This window comes from Oncorhynchus masou, unplaced genomic scaffold (assembly GCF_036934945.1).
Source record: "Oncorhynchus masou masou isolate Uvic2021 unplaced genomic scaffold, UVic_Omas_1.1 unplaced_scaffold_1377, whole genome shotgun sequence".
Lineage (NCBI taxonomy): Eukaryota > Metazoa > Chordata > Actinopteri > Salmoniformes > Salmonidae > Oncorhynchus > Oncorhynchus masou.
Genome location: NW_027003680.1, coordinates 43,993 through 65,543, shown reverse-complemented (window position 1 = coordinate 65,543; position 21,551 = coordinate 43,993). Strand labels below are relative to the sequence as shown.

Sequence of the window (21,551 nt, the reverse complement as noted above, 5' to 3'; positions counted from 1 at the left end):
AAGAGAACTGGAAGGAGAGGCGGCCAAAGGAAGAATTGGTTTGACAGTGGTTCCATTTCTTCAGCCCCATCCCTCAGCTTTTTACCAAAAGGGGTGTGGAGTTCCTTTGTTATTGTTTCGACTAAGGATTACCGCTGTAATGGGATGCTTTCGGCACCTTGTAGACTCCGTGTGAATTGAGGCTGTTCTGAGGGCAATGTTAGGAAGATGTCCCTACCGTTTGGTATAGTCAGTGTGACATGTTGTATTCATAGTTGAATTTGTATATGGAGACTGGTACATGTAGAGGTTTAATGTGTTCGATGGGTCTGGGAGAAATACTTTAACTTTAATGTACAGTCAACCACCTATGTCTTCACAACAAAACGTTAATGTACAGTCAACCACCTACGTCTTCACAACAAAACGTTAATGTACAGTCAACCACCTACGTCTTCACAACAAAACGTTAATGTACAGTCAACGTCCTACATCTTCACAACAAAACGTTAATGTACAGTCAACGTCCTACATCTTCACAACAAAACGTCCTAGGCCTAGCTGTAAAGTATGGCACATGAGTTAGTAACTTTCCCGAAATTCCCATGTTTTCCAGAAATCCTGGTTGGAGGATTGTTCCTGCTTATTCCCTCCTAATTCCTATAATTTTACTATCAACATTTCTGGAAAACCCAGGACTTTCGGGAAAGTTACTGTGCAACTCTAGAGAGAAACGATGATGATGAGAATATACATTCTGTTTATATTCTGTATTTGCATTAGATCAGTTGTCTTGGTGTTATTGAAACACGTTGACATCTTTCCATAGATATGTATTTATTCTGTAAGTGGACAGTATATGAAGCAAATGGAACACGTCTAAATCCTATACGTCTCCTTTGTGATTTCTGATTGTTGTGCACTTCTTCATCAATAGGGAAAAAGAGAGGTACAGGGTAGTAACCTACCCAATAGGTTGCATCATTTCCACATCCTCCCTACGCCTCCACACGCTTGTGTCAAAGCAAAAGTCCTGGTAATATACAGACCTGGTCGTTCCGTATCATCAGAATCAACCGATACTGATTGCTAAAACGTTTGCTCGATGTTTTTCATAAGTTGTAATATGACTGCGTTCCAAGTCACGTGTCAGAACAGACCAATGACCTTGGCTGTCCATGCTCCGCACCATTCTAGAACACCATTCTAGAACACCCGTTACAAGGATTCCATCACAGCTTGTTAATCATTGAAGAGGTTCTCATTGAGAAGCTACTGTATCCCTGGACGAACACCTGCTGCTAACAGGTGGTCAGATAGGCTTCTAGACAGAGAGATAACACTCGGATGAGGATGGGGATTGGTGGAGAAGTGGGGGGAGGGTCGAGGCACAGAGGCTTGTGATTGGTGGAGAGCTAGAGGGTCAGGAGTTATAAAGGATGGGGATTGGTGAAGACAGCTTCACTGGCAACATGATGAAGATTCTTCTGCTTCTAGGATTTGTGGCAGTGGCCCTGGCTGAGGTGACGCGTTTCGATGGGTAAAATATCAAACTTTTATTTTGAAATATTTTCAAATCACAAGTTCTCAGAATACGACATAGAAAAATATACTTCGAAAATTATGAAGATAGACTCTGTACATTGCAATCTATGCTACCATGTGGCTTATTGGTGATTTATGGAGACCTCGTGAATGACCATGTGGACGACTGTATTATGATATGTTTATTAATGTTCCTAGAGAGCTATAAAATGTGTTCTATAACCCAGTTAGCGCATAACGTTCTGAGAACCATGTGTTTCTTAGAGCTTGGTGAGAGCGTGGTTGTCCTATGGTTAACTTGCATACAACCTTACCACAACGTTCTGAGAATGGTGCAGGATAGTTTTGGAACATTCTCAGCACATTTATAGAAAAAAAACATACTTTTTGGGGGTATTTTATTACTTTAACAGAATGTTTCCAAACAGTTAAAAAATTGCTAAAATGAACATTAAATGGATTTAAATGGATCTACACACTGTCAGTAACATTTCAACTAACTATATGTAACTATTTGGGGCGGCAGGGTATCCTAGTGGTTAGAGCGTTGGACTAGTAACCGGAAGGTTGCGAGTTCAAACCCCCGAGCTGACAAGGTACAAATCTGTCGTTCTGCCCCTGAACAGGCAGTTAGCCCACTGTTCCCAGGCCGTCATTGAAAATAAGAATTTGTTTTTAACTGACTTGCCTGGTTAAATAAAGGTTAAAAAAAATATATATATATATTCTAACCTTACCTTAACCCTTATCCTAACCATAAATTGAACCCTTATCCTAACATTTACCTTAACCCTTATCCTAACCATAAATTTAACCCTTACCTTAACAAATATCCTAACCATAAATTTAATCCTTACCGTAACCCTTATCCTAACCCTTACCTTAACCCTTACCTTAACCCTTACCTTAACCCGTATCCTAACCCTAAACTTAAACCTAACCTTAACCCTTATCATAACCCTAAACTTAACCCTTACCTTAACCCTTACCTTAACCCTTACCTTAACCCTTATCCTAAACCTAAACTTAAACCTAACCTTAACCCTTATCATAACCCTAAACTTAACCCTTACCTTAACCCTAACCTTAACCCTTACCTTAACCCGAACCTTAACCCTTACCTTCACCCTTATCCTAACCCTTACCTTAACCCTTACCTTAACCTTTACCTTAACCCTTACCTTAGCCCGAACCTTAACCCTTATCATAACCCTAATTGTAAACTAAGCAGTAGCTTATCAACAGATAGTTTGTTATTAGTATGACCATCTCTAGAGCATGTACACGTGTAAAAAACAGACTATCCAAATATAAGTGTGACCTGTCATTTGAATTTTGGCAACGTTCTCCAACTGGTTTGACATTGGGAATGTTCTCAAATAGTTCAGGGAAGGTTTTTCTGGTAAGAATTTCAGTACTTCAGCATAATGTTTCCTACAGGTAGTTCTATTCAATATTATGTTCTCAAATAGTTCAAAGAACATTAAGAAAAGAAACACAAACAAACTTCAGTAACGTTCAGAAAACGCTCTTAAAATACTATTTAAAAATATATACTTTCTGTTCTCAGCATCAAGAAAACTCTCTCTATTCTCTATTTTGTTAAGTGTGTTTAGGTGTGTTGGTCACGCCCACTAACTGGCCACACCTGAGCTCTTATTTCTTTTGAAATGGGGTCTGTTTGAATAGACAAAAATGAACAGCTTTGTATGTATAAAATAAAAAAACATGCCATTCTGGCTCCTTCCTGGTGGTGCACTGGACTCATTCCACAGATAGAAAACAGAAAAAGTACAGTTTCAAATCTCTGATGCTGTGTCACAGTAAAAAAATAATGTGTTTACAAGATTAATGCTTAAGGAAATTCATTTACATGTTTATTGTCTGTGCTTGGAGTTTAAAAAAGAAGGGGAAAAGTCTTCTGTAATATGAGTTCTAAAATAACAGTGTATATCTCTTGTCTTGGCCGTCCAGGGAGAAAGTGTTCTGTAATATGAGTTCTATAATAACAGTGTATATCTCTTGTCTTGGCTGTCCAGGGAGAAAGTGTTCTGTAATATGAGTTCTATAATAACAGTGTATATCTCTTGTCTTGGCTGTCCAGGGAGAAAGTGTTCTGTAATATGAGTTCTATAATAACAGTGTATATCTCTTGTCTTGGCTGTCCAGGGAGAAAGTGTTCTGTAATATGAGTTCTATAATAACAGTGTATATCTCTTGTCTTGGCTGTCCAGGGAGAAAGTGTTCTGTAATATGAGTTCTATAATAACAGTGTATATCTCTTGTCTTGGCTGTCCAGGGAGAAAGTGTTCTGTAATATGAGTTCTATAATAACAGTGTATATCTCTTGTCTTGGCTGTCCAGGGAGAAAGTGTTCTGTAATGTGAGTTCTATAATAACAGTGTATATCTCTTGTCTTGGCCGTCCAGGGAGAAAGTGTTCTGTAATATGAGTTCTATAATAACAGTGTATATCTCTTGTCTTGGCTGTCCAGGGAGAAAGTGTTCTGTAATATGAGTTCTATAATAACAGTGTATATCTCTTGTCTTGGCTGTCCAGGGAGAAAGTGTTCTGTAATATGAGTTCTATAATAACAGTGTATATCTCTTGTCTTGGCTGTCCAGGGAGAAAGTGTTCTGTAATATGAGTTCTATAATAACAGTGTATATCTCTTGTCTTGGCTGTCCAGGGAGAAAGTGTTCTGTAATATGAGTTCTATAATAACAGTGTATATCTCTTGTCTTGGCTGTCCAGGGAGAAAGTGTTCTGTAATATGAGTTCTATAATAACAGTGTATATCTCTTGTCTTGGCTGTCCAGGGAGAAAGTGTTCCGTCTGAAGCCTGTCCTTGATGATCATGTTCTCCTTATCAAGGAGCTGGCCAACAGCATGGAGGTACATAAGAAACCCTTTCACTATTCTTAGCCGAGCCAAGCCAAGCTGTACTCGACTGGTTACTGGTTACGATGCTGTAAAAGAAAACATTTCATCTCAAATCATTTTGCTTCCCAGAGACTTGTTTCATGCCCCCAAGGTTCCCACACTAGAACCAGAACACTTTGCCTCGCTATGCTGTAAAGGACTTGTTTGAAGATGTACAGTATGTGTTAAAATGTATGTCTCCCTCCCTCCGTCCGTCCGTCCGTTCGTCTGTCTGTCTGTGTCTCCCTCTGCTGTTTGTGTTCAACTGTCTGTCTGTCTGTCTGTCTGTGTCTCCCTCTGCAGGTGGACTTCTGGAGTCCTGAGAGTGCTGACCTGGTGACCATCGATATTGACGTGGATCTCCATGTTCCTGCTGCCCACACTGACATGGTCTACACCATTCTGCAGCAGAGTGGCATGGAGACTGGGTAATACCATATGTATCAATACTGGGTGTCTGGGAAATGTAGTAGTATCTTTATGTAGTAGTATGCAGTAGTTTATATATGTATATATATGTATAGATACTTCTACATACTACTACATATAGATACTACTACATACCACTACATATAGATACTACTACTACATACCACTACATATAGATACTACTACTACATACCACTACATATAGATACTACTACATACTACTACATATAGATACTACAACATATAGATACTACATACATATAGATACTACTACATACTACTACATATAGATACTACTACATACTACTATATATATATATATATATATATATATATATATATATATATATATATATATATATATATATATATATATATATATATATATATATATATATATATATATATATATATATATATATATATACTACCACTACTACACACAACTACACAGTGGTGGGAAAAGTATCCAATTGTCATACTTGAGTAAAAGTATAGATACCTCAATAGAAAATGACTCAAGTAAAAGTGAAAGTAACCCAGTAAAATACTACCTGAGTAAAAGTCTAAAAGTATTTGGTTTAAAATATACTTAACTATAAAAAGTAAATGTAAAGGTAAAAGTACAAATAATTTCATATTTCTTATATTAAGGCAATCAGCACAATTTTCTTGTTTTTAAAATTTACGGATAGCCTGGGGTATACTCCAACACTCATCATTTACAAACGAAGCATGGGTGTCCAGAACACAGGCAGTAGAGATGACCAGGAATGTTCTCTTGATAAGTGTGTGAATTAGACAATTTTTCTGTCCTGCTCATCATTCAAAATGTAACAAGTACTTCTGGGTGTCTGGGAAAATGTCTGGTCTAAAAAGTACGTAGTTTTCTTTAGGAATGTAGTGAAGTAAAATCAAAAGTAGTAAAAAATATAAATAGGAAATACCCACAAAAACAACTTAGTTGTACTTTTACTTCGGTACATTAAACCACTGCTTCTACATATAGATCCTACTACATATAGATACTACTACATATAGATACTACTACATACATCTACACCTGCATTGCTTGCTGTTTGGGGTTTTAGGCTGGGTTTCTGTACAGCACTTTGAGATATCAGCTGATCTAAGAAGGGCTGTATAAATACATTTGATTTGACATCTACACTACCATTCAAAAGTTGGGAGTCGCCTCTTCACTGTTGAATTTGAGACTGGTGTTTTGCGGGTACTATTTAATGAAGCAGCCATTTGAGGACTGGTGAAGCATCTGTTTCTCAAACTAGACACTCTAATGTACTTGTCCTCTTGCTCAGTTGTGCACCGGGGCCTCCCGCTCCTCTTTCTATTTTGGTTAGAGACCGTTTCCGTTGTTCTGTGAAGGGAGAAGTACACAGTGTTCTTCGGTTTCTTGGCAATAGCGATTTGAGTAATCGTTCTTTCAACAAGTCAAAATACGTTCCTGTTTACTCCTCATACACCCTAAAATGTAATCAAACTATAATATTTATTTCGGAAAGAAGGATGTTCAATATGAAACCGATTTTAGCAGATGCGCAACTTCATCATTGCGCGCAAAGATACGGATTTCCAAGAGTGTCATCATACACACACTGTTATTTCTTATTAGTTTTTGAAGTTACACGCCTGAAACCTGGAACAGGTTAGACTGCTGCCACCCTGTGGAAGCCATAGGAATTGCATCCAGGGAGCTATTTTGCAATATGAGCTTTCTCTAAGAGGATGGTCTCTCTCAAAAAAAAAATGATTTGGATTTTCTCCTACCATATCTATTGTGTTATATTTTCCTACATTATTTGAATAGTTCTACAAACTTAAAAGTGTTTTCTTTCCAATTGTACCAAATATATGCATATCTTGGCTTCAGGGCCTGAGCTACAGGCACGTCATTCAGGTGGAAATAGAGAAAAAAGGGGCCCTAAGAAGTAAAAAATATGCTTTTTCCAGCTACAGTAGTCATTTACAACATTAACAATGTCTACACTGTATTTCTGATCAATTTTATGTTATTTTAATGGACAAAAAAATGTGCTTTTCTTTCAAAAACAAGGGCATTTCTAACTGACCCCAAACTTTTGAACGGTAGTGTAGATACTACCACATTCCCTTATAGATAATACATACTACACACTGACATAGTCTTTACCCTGCTGGAGTAAAGTGGGATGGAGACTGTAATATAGATATTATATATAGTTATTACTGTTATATAGATATTACTGGATACTATAGTACTTCATACTAATGTAAATACTCTTTCTGCTCAGTGATGTATCATTGGATTTAGTTTTTTTTTAAATGCGTGAAAAAAATCTGAAAATGGATGGAGTTTTTCAATCAGTTTTCCACTTCGATTCAACGTGATCACATTGAACGTTTTGGTTGAAATGACGTGGAAACAACGCTGACTCAACCGGTTTTTGCCCAGTGGGAAGTATGTGGGTTGCGGAGTGAAGCGAAAACTAAAGAGACTATTGACTGGAAGTAATCTGACCTTGGCAAGGTCCATTGAAGGCAGTGTGTCCATGGAACTAGCTGCTAAACAGACTCAGACGTTTAGTGCATCAGGAGTTGCAACTGAACATCAGAGACAGTGAAATGAAGACACTTCCGCTGTGGTAGAAAGAGCCATCAGTCGTGGTGGAAGGACATGGATCCAGGCTGTGGAAGTTAAAAAAGCATTGAACTGCAGAAAGAAAAAGAGAAAATGTAAAAGAAAGAAAGAAAAATAATAAAACTTGACAGTATAGTATTATACGTTAATTACTATCTAGTATTTACACTGAGTGTACAAAACACTAAAATTAAGAACACCTGCTCTTTCCATGACAGACTGACCAGGTGAATCCAGGTGAAAACTATGATCCCTTAATGATGTCGCCTGTTAAATCCACTTCAATCAGTGTAGATGAAGGAGAGGAGACGGGTTAAAGAAGGATTTTTAAGCCTTGAGACAATTGAGATGTGTATTTGTGCCATTCAGAGGGTGAATGGGCAAGACAAAAGATTTTTCAGTGCATTTGAACGGGGGTATGCTGGTAGATGCCAGGTGCACCGGTTTGTGTCAAGAACTGCAACACTGCTGGGTTTTTCACTCTCAACAGTTTCCTGTGTGTATCAAGAACGGTCCACCACCCAAAGGACATCCAGACAACTTGTCACAACTGTGGGAAGCATTGGAGTCAACATGGGCCAGCATCCCTGTGGAAGTCTTTCGACAGCTTGTAGAGTCAACATGGGCCAGCATCCCTGTGGAAGGCTTTCGACAGCTTGTAGAGTCCTTGTCCCTGACGAATTGAGGCTGTTCTGAGGGCAAAAGGGGTGCAACTCCATATGTTATACTCAGCGTACGTTGATGGGGGAATTGTCTCTGTTCTCAGGGTCCTGATTGAGGACCTGCAGGCCCAGATGGAAGAGCAGCTGGACAACAGAACCCCAGACCCCAGAGTACATAGCTACACCAAATACAACAGTTGGGACAAAGTAAGATTCTCTCTCTATCCTTCTATCTCTCTCTCTACCTCTGTCTCTCGCTCTCTCGCTCTCTCTCTCTGTCAATATATCCCAGTACAACAGTTGAAACAAAGTAAGATACTATCTCTCTCATCCCACTCTCTCCCTTTCTCTTTCATCCCTCGATCTATGTGCGTCTCCAGATCCAGGCATGGATCTCCTCCATCTCCTCCTCTAACCCCGACCTGATCAGCCGTCAGGTGATCGGAAACACCTACGAGGGACGTCCCATGAACGTTCTCAAGGTATTTCTCACTTTATTGTCAACATTTATTGATACTGTTACTGAATAGTCTGGTCAGTGGTCTATGAAATAGTCTGGACAGTGGTCTATGAAATAGTCTGGACAGTGGTCTATGAAATAGTCTGGGGAGTGGTCTATGAAATAGTCTGGTCAGTGGTCTATGAAATAGTCTGGACAGTGGTCTATGAAATAGTCTGGGTAGTGGTCAATGAAATAGTCTGGTCAGTGGTCTATGAAATAGTCTGGTCAGTGGTCTATGAAATAGTCTGGGTAGTGGTCTATGAAATAGTCTGGGGAGTGGTCTATGAAATAGTCTGGGGAGTGGTCTATGAAATAGTCTGGTCAGTGGTCTATGAAATAGTCTGGTCAGTGGTCTATGAAATAGTCTGGTCAGTGGTCTATGAAATAGTCTGGGTAGTGGTCTATGAAATAGTCTGGTCAGTGGTCTATGAAATAGTCTGGTCAGTGGTCTATGAAATAGTCTGGTCAGTGGTCTATGAAATAGTCTGGTCAGTGGTCTATGAAATAGTCTGGGTAGTGGTCTATGAAATAGTCTGGGGAGTGGTCTATGAAATAGTCTGGGTAGTGGTCTATGAAATAGTCTGGTCAGTGGTCTATGAAATAGTCTGGTCAGTGGTCTATGAAATAGTCTGGTCAGTGGTCTATGAAATAGTCTGGTCAGTGGTCTATGAAATAGTCTGGGTAGTGGTCTATGAAATAGTCTGGGGAGTGGTCTATGAAATAGTCTGGGGAGTGGTCTATGACATAGTCTGGTCAGTGGTCTATGAAATAGTCTGGTCAGTGGTCTATGAAATAGTCTGGTCAGTGGTCTATGAAATAGTCTGGTCAGTGGTCTATGAAATAGTCTGGTCAGTGGTCTATGAAATAGTCTGGTCAGTGGTCTATGAAATAGTCTGGGGAGTGGTCTATGACATAGTCTGGTCAGTGGTCTATGAAATGTTCTAGCCTACTCTGGTTCACATTTTGGATCATTCAGCAGCTCTTATCCAGTGTACTCTATTGAACAACATGTAGCCTACTTCAATCTCAACAACACAAATCTGTTGAAATAAAGGTTAAATTAGTAAAACGTATCTCTACAGATCGGTAAGAAGTCCAGCTCCACCAAGCCCTCTATCTTCATGGACTGTGGCATTCACGCCAGGGAGTGGATTTCCACCGCTTTCTGCCAGTGGTTCGTCAAGGAGGTGAGGCTCAGAGTGACATAGTATTACTCATTTAATAGGATATCAATGGACGCACAATGACACTTCTGTAATTCTAGAGCATATCATCTATATGCCCAGCTATGACATTTGGTTCCTTGGAAGTTGTGGGAATGTATGTTTTCGGTTTCACAACAGGTTGTTGGAACGAAGCCATATGTTTCCTGAACATTTTTTAAAACGTTCTGTGAACAGAAGTGAAAAATGTTGCTTGTTCTGAGACTGTTTATTTTTAGGTTGCAGGGAGGTGGTTATGAGAACGTTTTTCTCGTTCCTCGACCGTTTTCCCAGGTGTTTTTATTAATGCTCTGCGAACAGACATTATTGGTTATTTGAAAGATTTTGAATAACTTCTTTAACTTTCACTGAATGTTAGCTTAGTTTGTGCTATCTTTAACTCCAAGCTCAGATAGGAAATTAATTTCCCTCGGCATTAATCATGCAAACACATGTCTTTTATTATTGTGACACGGTATCAGTGAGATTTAAACCTATAATCTTGTGTTCTCTATCTGTGGAATGAGTCCAGTGCACCACCAGGAAGGAGCCAGTATGGCATGTTTTTTACATACAAAGCTGTTCATTTTAGTCAAACAGACTTTATGTCAAAGGAAACGAGCACTATGAACATCAGGTGAGGCCAATTAGTGGGCGTGGTCAACACACCTGAACACACTTAACAAGATGAAGGCCAAAGAGAGGTTTGTTGACGCTGAGAACGGAATGTATAGGTTTTTAAATAACATTCTTAGAATGTTCTCTGAACGTTACTAAAGTTCACTGGTGTTTTTTTTTATGGAAGGTTTTCTTAACGTTCTCGGAACAATTTGAGAACATGATTTTACCATGAGAACCATGAGGAAGCCTGTGGGAAACTATGCTGGAGTACTGAAATTCCCACAGAAGAACATTAACGTCCTCTGAACTATTTGAGAATAAATCCCTATGTCAAACCAGTTTGAGAACGTTCCTATAACATTACCAAAATGAAGTATAACCATGTTTGAACTTTTAGGAAAAGTTCTGTTAAAGTAATAAAATACCAAGAAAATTACATTTTTTGCCAAGTTCCTTAAACGTGCTGAGAATGTTCCAAAGCTAAGCAACTATCCTGCACCGTTCCCAGAACGTTGTGGGAAGGTTGTATGCAAAATAACCATAGGACAACCGCACTCTCACCATGCTCTAAGAAAAATATGATTCTCAGAACGTTATGTGCTAGCTGGGTGTATTGTCCTCTTCCTCCATCGAAACAGTTCAGAGCTCAAATTCATAACCCTCTCACTCTCGTCTTCCACTCTCCGTCTCCTTCTCTTCCTCCTTCTTCCCAGGCTCTGTCCACCTACGGTAGTGACTCTGAGATGACCGGCCTGCTAAACCAGATGGATGTCTATGTTCTGCCCGTCTTCAACATCGACGGATATGACTTCACCCACAATAGTGTACGTTTTCCTTTAGCTGTTAGCCATTAACTTCTAGCCTGTTAGCCACTAGCCATTAGCCAGTTAGCCGTTAGCTGTTAACCAGTTAGCATTTAGCTGTTCACTGTTAACCAGTTAGCTGTTAGCCAGTTAGCTGCTAGACATTAGCTTGTTAGCCGTTAGCTGTTAACCAGTTAGCATTTAGCTGTTCACTGTTAACCAGTTAGCTGTTAGCCAGTTAGCTGCTAGACATTAGCTTGTTAGCCGTTAGCTGTTAGCCAGTTAGCAGTTAGCCATTAGCTGTTAGCCAAAAGTACACTAATTGCTGTTATACTGCATTACCTGATTATTGACACTGCCTGATTTCTGATGGCTAAAATGTGGTGTTTAACTACTCATTATACAGTATGTGATCAAATACAATTAAATAATATTAGTCACATGCGCCAAATACAACAGGTGTAGACCTTACAGTGAAACTCTTACTTACGAGCCCCTAACCAACAGCTCAGTTTAAAAAAATCACTTAATGCAGTATCACAGCAATTAGTGTACTTATCACTATACAGGGATAGGACTAGCTTAGAACTACATGTTTCAAAGCTGCAAGAGAACATTGATATACAGACAAACAGACAGACAGACAGACGGATAGACGGATAGATGGATAGATAGACAGACAGACAGACAGACAGACAGACAGACAGACAGACAGACAGACAGACAGACAGACAGATAGATAGATAGATAGATAGATAGATAGATAGATAGATAGATAGATAGATAGATAGATAGATAGATAGATAGATAGACAGACAGACAGACAGACAGACAGACAGACAGACAGACAGACAGACAGACAGACAGACAGACAGACAGATAGATAGATAGATAGATAGATAGATAGATAGATAGATAGACAGACAGACAGACAGACAGATAGATAGATAGATAGATAGATAGATAGATAGATAGATAGATAGATAGATAGATAGATAGATAGATAGATAGATAGATAGATGTAAGTTGTGGCTCGGTGTGTGTTTTGGACCTGCAGAACAGGATGTGGAGAAAGACTCGCTCCAGGATGTCTAGTTCCAGCTGCATCGGTGCTGATCCCAACAGAAACTGGAACGCTGGATGGTGCAGTGAGTACAGTCATATGGGGCGGCAGGGTAGCCTTGTGGTTTGAGCGTTGGACCAGTAACCGAAATGTAACCAGGCAGTTAACCCACTGTTCCTAGGCCGTCATTGAAAATAAGAATTTGTTCTTAACTGACTTGCCTAGTTAAATAAAGGTAACATAAAAAATAAATGAAAATATAAACTGTAACATTATAGAGGTGTATTTCTACAGTATAGAGTGTATTTCTATAGAGATACAGTATAGAGGTGTATTTCTACAGTATAGAATGTATTTCTACAGTATAGAGTGTATTTCTACAGTATAGAGTGTATTTCTATAGAGATACAGTATAGAGGTGTATTTCTACAGTATAGAGGTGTATTTCTACAGTATAGAGTGTATTTCTACAGTATAGAGTGTATTTCTATAGAGATACAGTATAGAGGTGTATTTCTACAGTATAGAGTGTATTTCTACAGTATAGAGTGTATTTCTATAGAGATACAGTATAGAGGTGTATTTCTACAGTATAGAGTGTATTTCTACAGTATAGAGTGTATTTCTACAGTATAGAATGTATTTCTACAGTATAGAGGTGTATTTCTACAGTATAGAGTGTATTTCTATATAGATACAGTATAGATTCCCGAAGCGCTCATGGACGTTGTATTTAAATCTATGTTCAACTCTGTTGGAGAGAGATACATCTTTAGAGGCATAGCATTCATCCAATATAAGCTTCCACCCTAACCTCTGTCCCCTCTCCTCTCTCCTTTTTCCTTAACCTCCGTTCCCTCTCCTCTCTCCTTTCACCCTCTCCTCCCTCCTCTCACCCTCTCCTCTCTCCTTTCACCCTCTCCCCCCTCCTATCACCCTCTCACCCTCTCCTCACTCCTTTCACCCTCTCCTCTCTCCTTTCACCCTCTCCTCTCTCCTTTCACCCTCTCCTCTCTCCTTTCTCCTTAACCTCTGTTCCCTCTCCTCTCTCCTTTCACCCTCTCCTCTCTCCTCTCACCCTCTCATCCCTCCTCTCACCCTCTCATCCCTCCTCTCACCCTCTCATCCCTCCTCTCACCCTCTCCTCGCTCCTCTCACCCTCTCCTCTCTCCTCTCACCCTCTCCTCCCTCCTCTCACCCTCTCCTCTCTCCTCTCACCCTCTCCTCTCTCCTTTCACCCTCTCCTCTCTCCTTTTACCCTACCCTCTGTCCCGTCTCCTCTCTTCTCTCACCCCAACCCCTCCTTCTCTCCTTTCACCCTCTCAGCCACTGGGGCCTCCTCCAACCCATGCAGCGACACATTCTGTGGCTCCTCACCTGAATCTGAGATCGAGGTGAAGAACGTTGCTGACTTCATCCGTAGGAACAAGTCGTCCATCAAGGCCTACCTCACCATCCACTCCTACTCTCAGCTGCTGCTCTTCCCCTACTCCTACACCTTTGAGCTGGCGGAGCATCACAGCGAGCTGGTCAGTACCTACCCCCTAACCCTGACCCTAACCCATAACCACTAACACTGAGTCTAACCCATAACCTCTAAAACTGAGTCTAACCCATAACCTCTAACACTGAACATAACCCATAACCCTGACCCTAACCCATAACGACTAACACTGACCCTACCCCCTAACCCTGACCCTAACCCATAAACTCTAACACTGACCCTAACCAATAACAAATAACCCCTGACCCGAACCCATAACCCCTGACCCTACCCCCTAACCCTGACCCTACCCCCTAACCCCTAACCCTGACCCTAACCCATAACCCCAGACCCAACCCATAACCCCTGACCCAACCCATAACCCCTGACCATAAAACCCCTCCTATAACCACCCCATCCAGACATCTAATACCCCTCCTATAACCACCCCATCCAGACATCTAATACCCCTCCTATAACCACCCCATCCAGACAGATATCTAATACCCTCCTATAACCACCCCATCCAGACATCTAATACCCCTCCTATAACCACCCCATCCAGACAGATATCTAATACCCCTCCTATAACCACCCCATCCAGACATCTAATACCCCTCCTATAACCACCCCATCCAGACAGATATCTAATACCCCTCCTATAACCACCCCATCCAGACATCTAATACCCCTCCTATAACCACCCCATCCAGATATCTAATACCCTCCTATAACCACCCCATCCAGACATCTAATACCCCTCCTATAACCACCCCATCCAGATATCTAATACCCTCCTATAACCACCCCATCCAGATATCTAATACCCCTCCTATAACCACCCCATCCAGACATATATCTAATACCCTCCTATAACCACCCCATCCAGGCATCTAATACCCCTCCTATAACCACCCCATCCAGACATATATCTAATACCCTCCTATAACCACCCCATCCAGGCATCTAATACCCTCCTATAACCACCCCATCCAGACAGATATCTAATACCCTCCTATAACCACCCCATCCAGACATCTAATACCCCTCCTATAACCACCCCATCCAGACATCTAATACCCCTCCTATAACCACCCCATCCAGACAGACATCTAATACCCCTCCTATAACCACCCCATCCAGACATCTAATACCCTCCTATAACCACCCCATCCAGACAGATATCTAATACCCCTCCTATAACCACCCCATCCAGACAGATATCTAATACCCCTCCTATAACCACCCCATCCAGACATCTAATACCCCTCCTATAACCACCCCATCCAGACAGATATCTAATACCCCTCCTATAACCACCCCATCCAGACAGATATCTAATACCCCTCCTATAACCACCCCATCCAGACAGATATCTAATACCCCTCCGATAACCACCCCATCCAGACAGATATCTAATACCCCTCCTATAACCACCCCATCCAGACAGATATCTAATACCCTCCTATAACCACCCCATCCAGACAGATATCTAATACCCCTCCTATAACCACCCCATCCAGACAGATATCTAATACCCCTCCTATAACCACCCCATCCAGACATCTAATACCCTCCTATAACCACCCCATCCAGACATCTAATACCCCTCCTATAACCACCCCATCCAGACATCTAATACCCTCCTATAACCACCCCATCCAGACAGATATCTAATACCCCTCCTATAACCACCCCATCCAGACATCTAATACCCCTCCTATAACCACCCCATCCAGACAGATATCTAATACCCCTCCTATAACCACCCCATCCAGACATCTAATACCCTCCTATAACCACCCCATCCAGACATCTAATACCCTCCTATAACCACCCCATCCAGACAGATATCTAATACCCCTCCTATAACCACCCCATCCAGACAGACATCTAATACCCTCCTATAACCACCCCATCCAGATATCTAATACCCCTCCTATAACCACCCCATCCATCCAGATATCTAATACCCTCCTATAACCACCCCATCCAGATATCTAATACCCCTCCTATAACCACCCCATCCATCCAGATATCTAATACCCTCCTATAACCACCCCATCCAGACATCTAATACCCCTCCTATAACCACCCCATCCAGATATCTAATACCCTCCTATAACCACCCCATCCAGACATCTAATACCCTCCTATAACCACCCCATCCAGACATCTAATACCCTCCTATAACCACCCCATCCAGACATCTAATACCCCTCCTATAACCACCCCATCCAGACAGATATCTAATACCCCTCCTATAACCACCCCATCCAGATATCTAATACCCCTCCTATAACCACCCCATCCATCCAGATATCTAATACCCTCCTATAACCACCCCATCCAGATATCTAATACCCCTCCTATAACCACCCCATCCATCCAGATATCTAATACCCTCCTATAACCACCCCATCCAGATATCTAATACCCCTCCTATAACCACCCCATCCAGATATCTAATACCCCTCCTATAACCACCCCATCCAGACATCTAATACCCTCCTATAACCACCCCATCCAGACATCTAATACCCTCCTATAACCACCCCATCCAGACATCTAATACCCTCCTATAACCACCCCATCCAGACATCTAATACCCCTCCTATAACCACCCCATCCAGATATCTAATACCCCTCCTATAACCACCCCATCCAGACATCTAATACCCTCCTATAACCACCCCATCCAGACATCTAATACCCTCCTATAACCACCCCATCCAGACATCTAATACCCTCCTATAACCACCCCATCCAGACATCTAATACCCCTCCTATAACCACCCCATCCAGACATCTAATACCACTCTTATAACCACCCCATCCAGACAGATATCTAATACCCCTCCTATAACCACCCCATCCAGACATCTAATACCCTCCTATAACCACCCCATCCAGACAGATATCTAATACCCCTCCTATAACCACCCCATCCAGACAGACATCTAATACCCCTCCTATAACCACCCCATCCAGACATCTAATACCACTCCTATAACCACCCCATCCAGACAGATATCTAATACCCCTCCTATAACCACCCCATCCAGACATCTAATACCACTCCTATAACCACCCCATCCAGACAGATATCTAATACCCCTCCTATAACCACCCCATCCAGACAGATATCTAATACCCCTCCTATAACCACCCCATCCAGATATCTAATACCCCTCCTATAACCACCCCATCCAGACATCTAATACCCCTCCTATAACCACCCCATCCAGACATCTAATACCCTCCTATAACCACCCCATCCAGACATCTAATACCCTCCTATAACCACCCCATCCATCCAGACATCTAATACCCTCCTATAACCACCCCATCCAGACATCTAATACCCTCCTATAACCACCCCCTCCAGACAGATATCTAATACCCCTCCTATAACCACCCCATCCAGACATCTAATACCCTCCTATAACCACCCCATCCAGACAGATATCTAATACCCCTCCTATAACCACCCCATCCAGACATCTAATACCCTCCTATAACCACCCCATCCAGACATCTAATACCCCTCCTATAACCACCCCCTCCAGACAGACATCTAATACCCCTCCTATAACCACCCCATCCAGACATCTAATACCCTCCTATAACCACCCCATCCAGACATCTAATACCCCTCCTATAACCACCCCATCCAGACAGATATCTAATACCCCTCCTATAACCACCCCATCCAGACAGATATCTAATACCCCTCCTATAACCACCCCATCCAGACAGATATCTAATACCCCTCCTATAACCACCCCATCCAGACAGATATCTAATACCCCTCCTATAACCACCCCATCCAGACAGATATCTAATACCCCTCCTATAACCACCCCATCCAGACAGATATCTAATACCCCTCCTATAACCACCCCATCCAGACAGATATCTAATACCCCTCCTATAACCACCCCATCCAGACAGATATCTAATACCCCTCCTATAACCACCCCATCCAGACAGATATCTAATACCCTCCTATAACCACCCCATCCAGACAGATATCTAATACCCCTCCTATAACCACCCCATCCAGACAGATATCTAATACCCTCCTATAACCACCCCATCCAGATATCTAATACCCCTCCTATAACCACCCCATCCAGACATCTAATACCCTCCTATAACCACCCCATCCAGATATCTAATACCCTCCTATAACCACCCCATCCAGATATCTAATACCCCTCCTATAACCACCCCATCCAGACATCTAATACCCTCCTATAACCACCCCATCCAGATATCTAATACCCCTCCTATAACCACCCCATCCAGACAGATATCTAATACCCCTCCTATAACCACCCCATCCAGATATCTAATACCCCTCCTATAACCACCCCATCCAGACATCTAATACCACTCTTATAACCACCCCATCCAGACATCTAACACCCCTCCAATAACAACCCCATCCAGATATCTAATACCCTCCTATAACCACCCCATCCAGACAGATATCTAATACCCCTCCTATAACCACCCCATCCAGACATCTAATACCCCTCCTATAACCACCCCATCCAGACATCTAATACCCCTCCTATAACCACCCCATCCAGACAGATATCTAATACCCTCCTATAACCACCCCATCCAGACATCTAATACCCCTCCTATAACCACCCCATCCAGACAGATATCTAATACCCCTCCTATAACCACCCCATCCAGACATCTAATACCCTCCTATAACCACCCCATCCAGACATCTAATACCCTCCTATAACCACCCCATCCAGATATCTAATACCCCTCCTATAACCACCCCATCCAGACAGATATCTAATACCCCTCCTATAACCACCCCATCCAGACATCTAATACCCCTCCTATAACCACCCCATCCAGACAGATATCTAATACCCTCCTATAACCACCCCATCCAGACATCTAATACCCCTCCTATAACCACCCCATCCAGACATCTAATACCCTCCTATAACCACCCCATCCAGACAGATATCTAATACCCCTCCTATAACCACCCCATCCAGACAGATATCTAATACCCTCCTATTACCACCCCATCCAGACATCTAATACCCTCCTATAACCACCCCATCCAGACAGATATCTAATACCCTCCTATTACCACCCCATCCAGATATCTAATACCCCTCCTATAACCACCCCATCCAGACAGATATCTAATACCCCTCCTATAACCACCCCATCCAGACAGATATCTAATACCCTCCTATTACCACCCCATCCAGACATCTAATACCCTCCTATAACCACCCCATCCAGACAGATATCTAATACCCTCCTATAACCACCCCATCCAGACATCTAATACCCCTCCTATAACCACCCCATCCAGATATCTAATACCCTCCTATAACCACCCCATCCAGACATCTAATACCCTCCTATAACCACCCCATCCAGACATCTAATACCCTCCTATAACCACCCCATCCAGACATCTAATACCCTCCTATAACCACCCCATCCAGACAGATATCTAATACCCCTCCTATAACCACCCCATCCAGACATCTAATACCCTCCTATAACCACCCCATCCAGACATCTAATACCCTCCTATAACCACCCCATCCAGACATCTAATACCCTCCTATAACCACCCCATCCAGACATCTAATACCCTCCTATAACCACCCCATCCAGACATCTAATACCCCTCCTATAACCACCCCATCCAGACAGATATCTAATACCCCTCCTATAACCACCCCATCCAGACATCTAATACCCTCCTATAACCACCCCATCCAGACAGATATCTAATACCCCTCCTATAACCACCCCATCCAGACATCTAATACCCCTCCTATAACCACCCCATCCAGACAGATATCTAATACCCCTCCTATAACCACCCCATCCAGACATCTAATACCCCTCCTATAACCACAGATATCTAATACTCATCTCTCTTCACCACTCTAATATCAGGAGATGTTTAGTGTCTTTTCTCAGTCCCTCCTTCAGATCTATCATCGTTGCTCATCTTAACAAAGGTTCCCTCCAGGCCCTCTTCTGTTGTGTTGCTCTCACAGTGGTTTATAGAAATCTTTGTCACAGTGCTTCCCCAACTCTCAAACTCCTGCTGTTAATACCTGGTGTATTTCTCTGACTCAGCGTCACACCCTCCTCTCCTCTCCTCTCACCCTCCCCTTCTCTCACCCTCCTCTCACCCTCCTCACCTCTCACCCTCCTCTCCTCTCACCCTCCTCTCCTCTCACCCTCCTCTCCTCTCACTCTCCTCTCACCCTCCTCTTCTCTCACTCTCCTCTTCTCTCACTCTCCTCTTCTCTCACCCTCCTCTCCTCTCACCCTCCCTCCTCCTCACCCCCTCTCCTCCTCACCCTCCCTCCTCTCCTCTCCTCTCCTCTCCTCTCACCCTCCTCTCCTCTCACCCTCCCCCTTCTCTCACCCTCCTCTCACCCTCCTCTCCTCTCCTCTCACTCTCCTCTCACCCTCCTCTCACCCTCCTCTCCTCTCACCCTCCTCTCCTCTCCTCTCACTCTCCTCTCACCCTCCTCTCCTCTCACCCTCCTCTCCTCTCTAACCCAGCCACTCATAGTACTAAGGTTCTTCCAGTTCTTCCATTGTCTAAAGATGGAACACGTTTGACCCCTGTATTGTACCGTTGTGGGTTACATCAAATACCTTGCCAATTTCTAATGCTTTAAATCCAAGGCAGTGATCCCTGTCCACCAACCTCTAATCTCTCTCTCTCTCTCTCTCTCTCTCTCTCTCTCTCTCTCTCTCTCTCTCTCTCTCTCTCTCTCTCTCTCTCTCTCTCTCTCTCTCTCTCTCGCTGCTGTAGATGACTGTTGCTGAGGGAGCTTCCAAGGCTCTCCGTAGTCTGCATGGAACCCAGTACACCAGTGGCCCAGGAGCTGCTACCATTTGTGAGTATACAGACCATGGCTCCACCAGGCCTGTGGCCTTATGCTTTATATAGCATGTTATTGAGAGCTGTGGAAGCTACAGCACAGCTCTACATTTGATTAACCAGGATATGAACCCACAGTGACTGAGTGATTAGGCCTCCTGTCATACACTGATTTGATGTATATTTAGCTGTGTAGTGTGTAGTGTGTAGTGTGTAGTGTGCTGTCCTAGCTAAAGCCCAATCCTCCAGGATATCACCCATAACGTGTTTCTCCCGATATCTCCTCCTGTCCAGACCCTGCTGCCGGTGGCTCTGACGACTGGGCCTACGACCTGGGGGTGAAGTACTCCTACACTTTTGAGCTACGTGACACCGGGCGTTACGGCTTCTTGCTGCCCGAATCTCAGATCAAGCCCACCTGTGAGGAGACCATGCTGGCCGTCAAGTACATCACCAACCACGTGCAGAAGAACCTGTACTAGAGGGAACCAAGCAGAACCCCTCCACTGCCTAGCAGTTATGTTTTCTCCTTGACAACAAACAATAAAACCAGCAATATGTTTCATCTCACAACTGCTCTCTGATTATAATGCTTTCTTTTGTCAATTAGTTGTGGTCCAGACAGAGTGAACTACTGGACTGAGTATAGAAGCAGCTAGAATCTTCTGCTCTACTTAATAATCTATATCTATTCTAAAAATGACACTCAAATGATCCATAATCATATTGAAAGGAATATCTTTTGGGATAAGCACTCATCTCAAAGTAGCATTTTCTGTCTATTTGCACTGTCTA

At 42.5% G+C, this 21,551-nt stretch overlaps 1 protein-coding gene across 1 annotated transcript; it reads left to right on the top strand.

Annotated features, from left to right (window-relative positions):
- The first annotated feature begins 1,448 nt into the window (after nt 1–1,448).
- LOC135530547 (carboxypeptidase B-like) lies at nt 1,449–21,329 on the top strand. The gene is made up of 11 exons (XM_064958848.1): nt 1,449–1,519; nt 4,344–4,419; nt 4,750–4,874; nt 8,280–8,382; nt 8,556–8,657; nt 9,760–9,864; nt 11,214–11,324; nt 12,361–12,451; nt 13,693–13,895; nt 20,688–20,772; nt 21,051–21,329. The coding sequence occupies exons 1-11, from the start codon at nt 1,452–1,454 to the stop codon at nt 21,236–21,238; spliced, it is 1,257 nt and encodes a 418-aa protein (XP_064814920.1). The 5' UTR covers nt 1,449–1,451; the 3' UTR covers nt 21,239–21,329.
- Nucleotides 21,330–21,551: the final 222 nt, after the last annotated feature.

Coding starts and splice junctions, on each gene's coding strand:
- LOC135530547 (XM_064958848.1), top strand. CDS start 1,452: ATGATGAAGATTCTTCTGCTTCTAGGATTTGTGGCAGTGGCCCTGGCT. Junction 8,383..8,555: donor AATACAACAGTTGGGACAAA/GTAAGATTCTCT, acceptor GTGCGTCTCCAG/ATCCAGGCATGGATCTCCTC. Junction 20,773..21,050: donor CCCAGGAGCTGCTACCATTT/GTGAGTATACAG, acceptor CCTCCTGTCCAG/ACCCTGCTGCCGGTGGCTCT.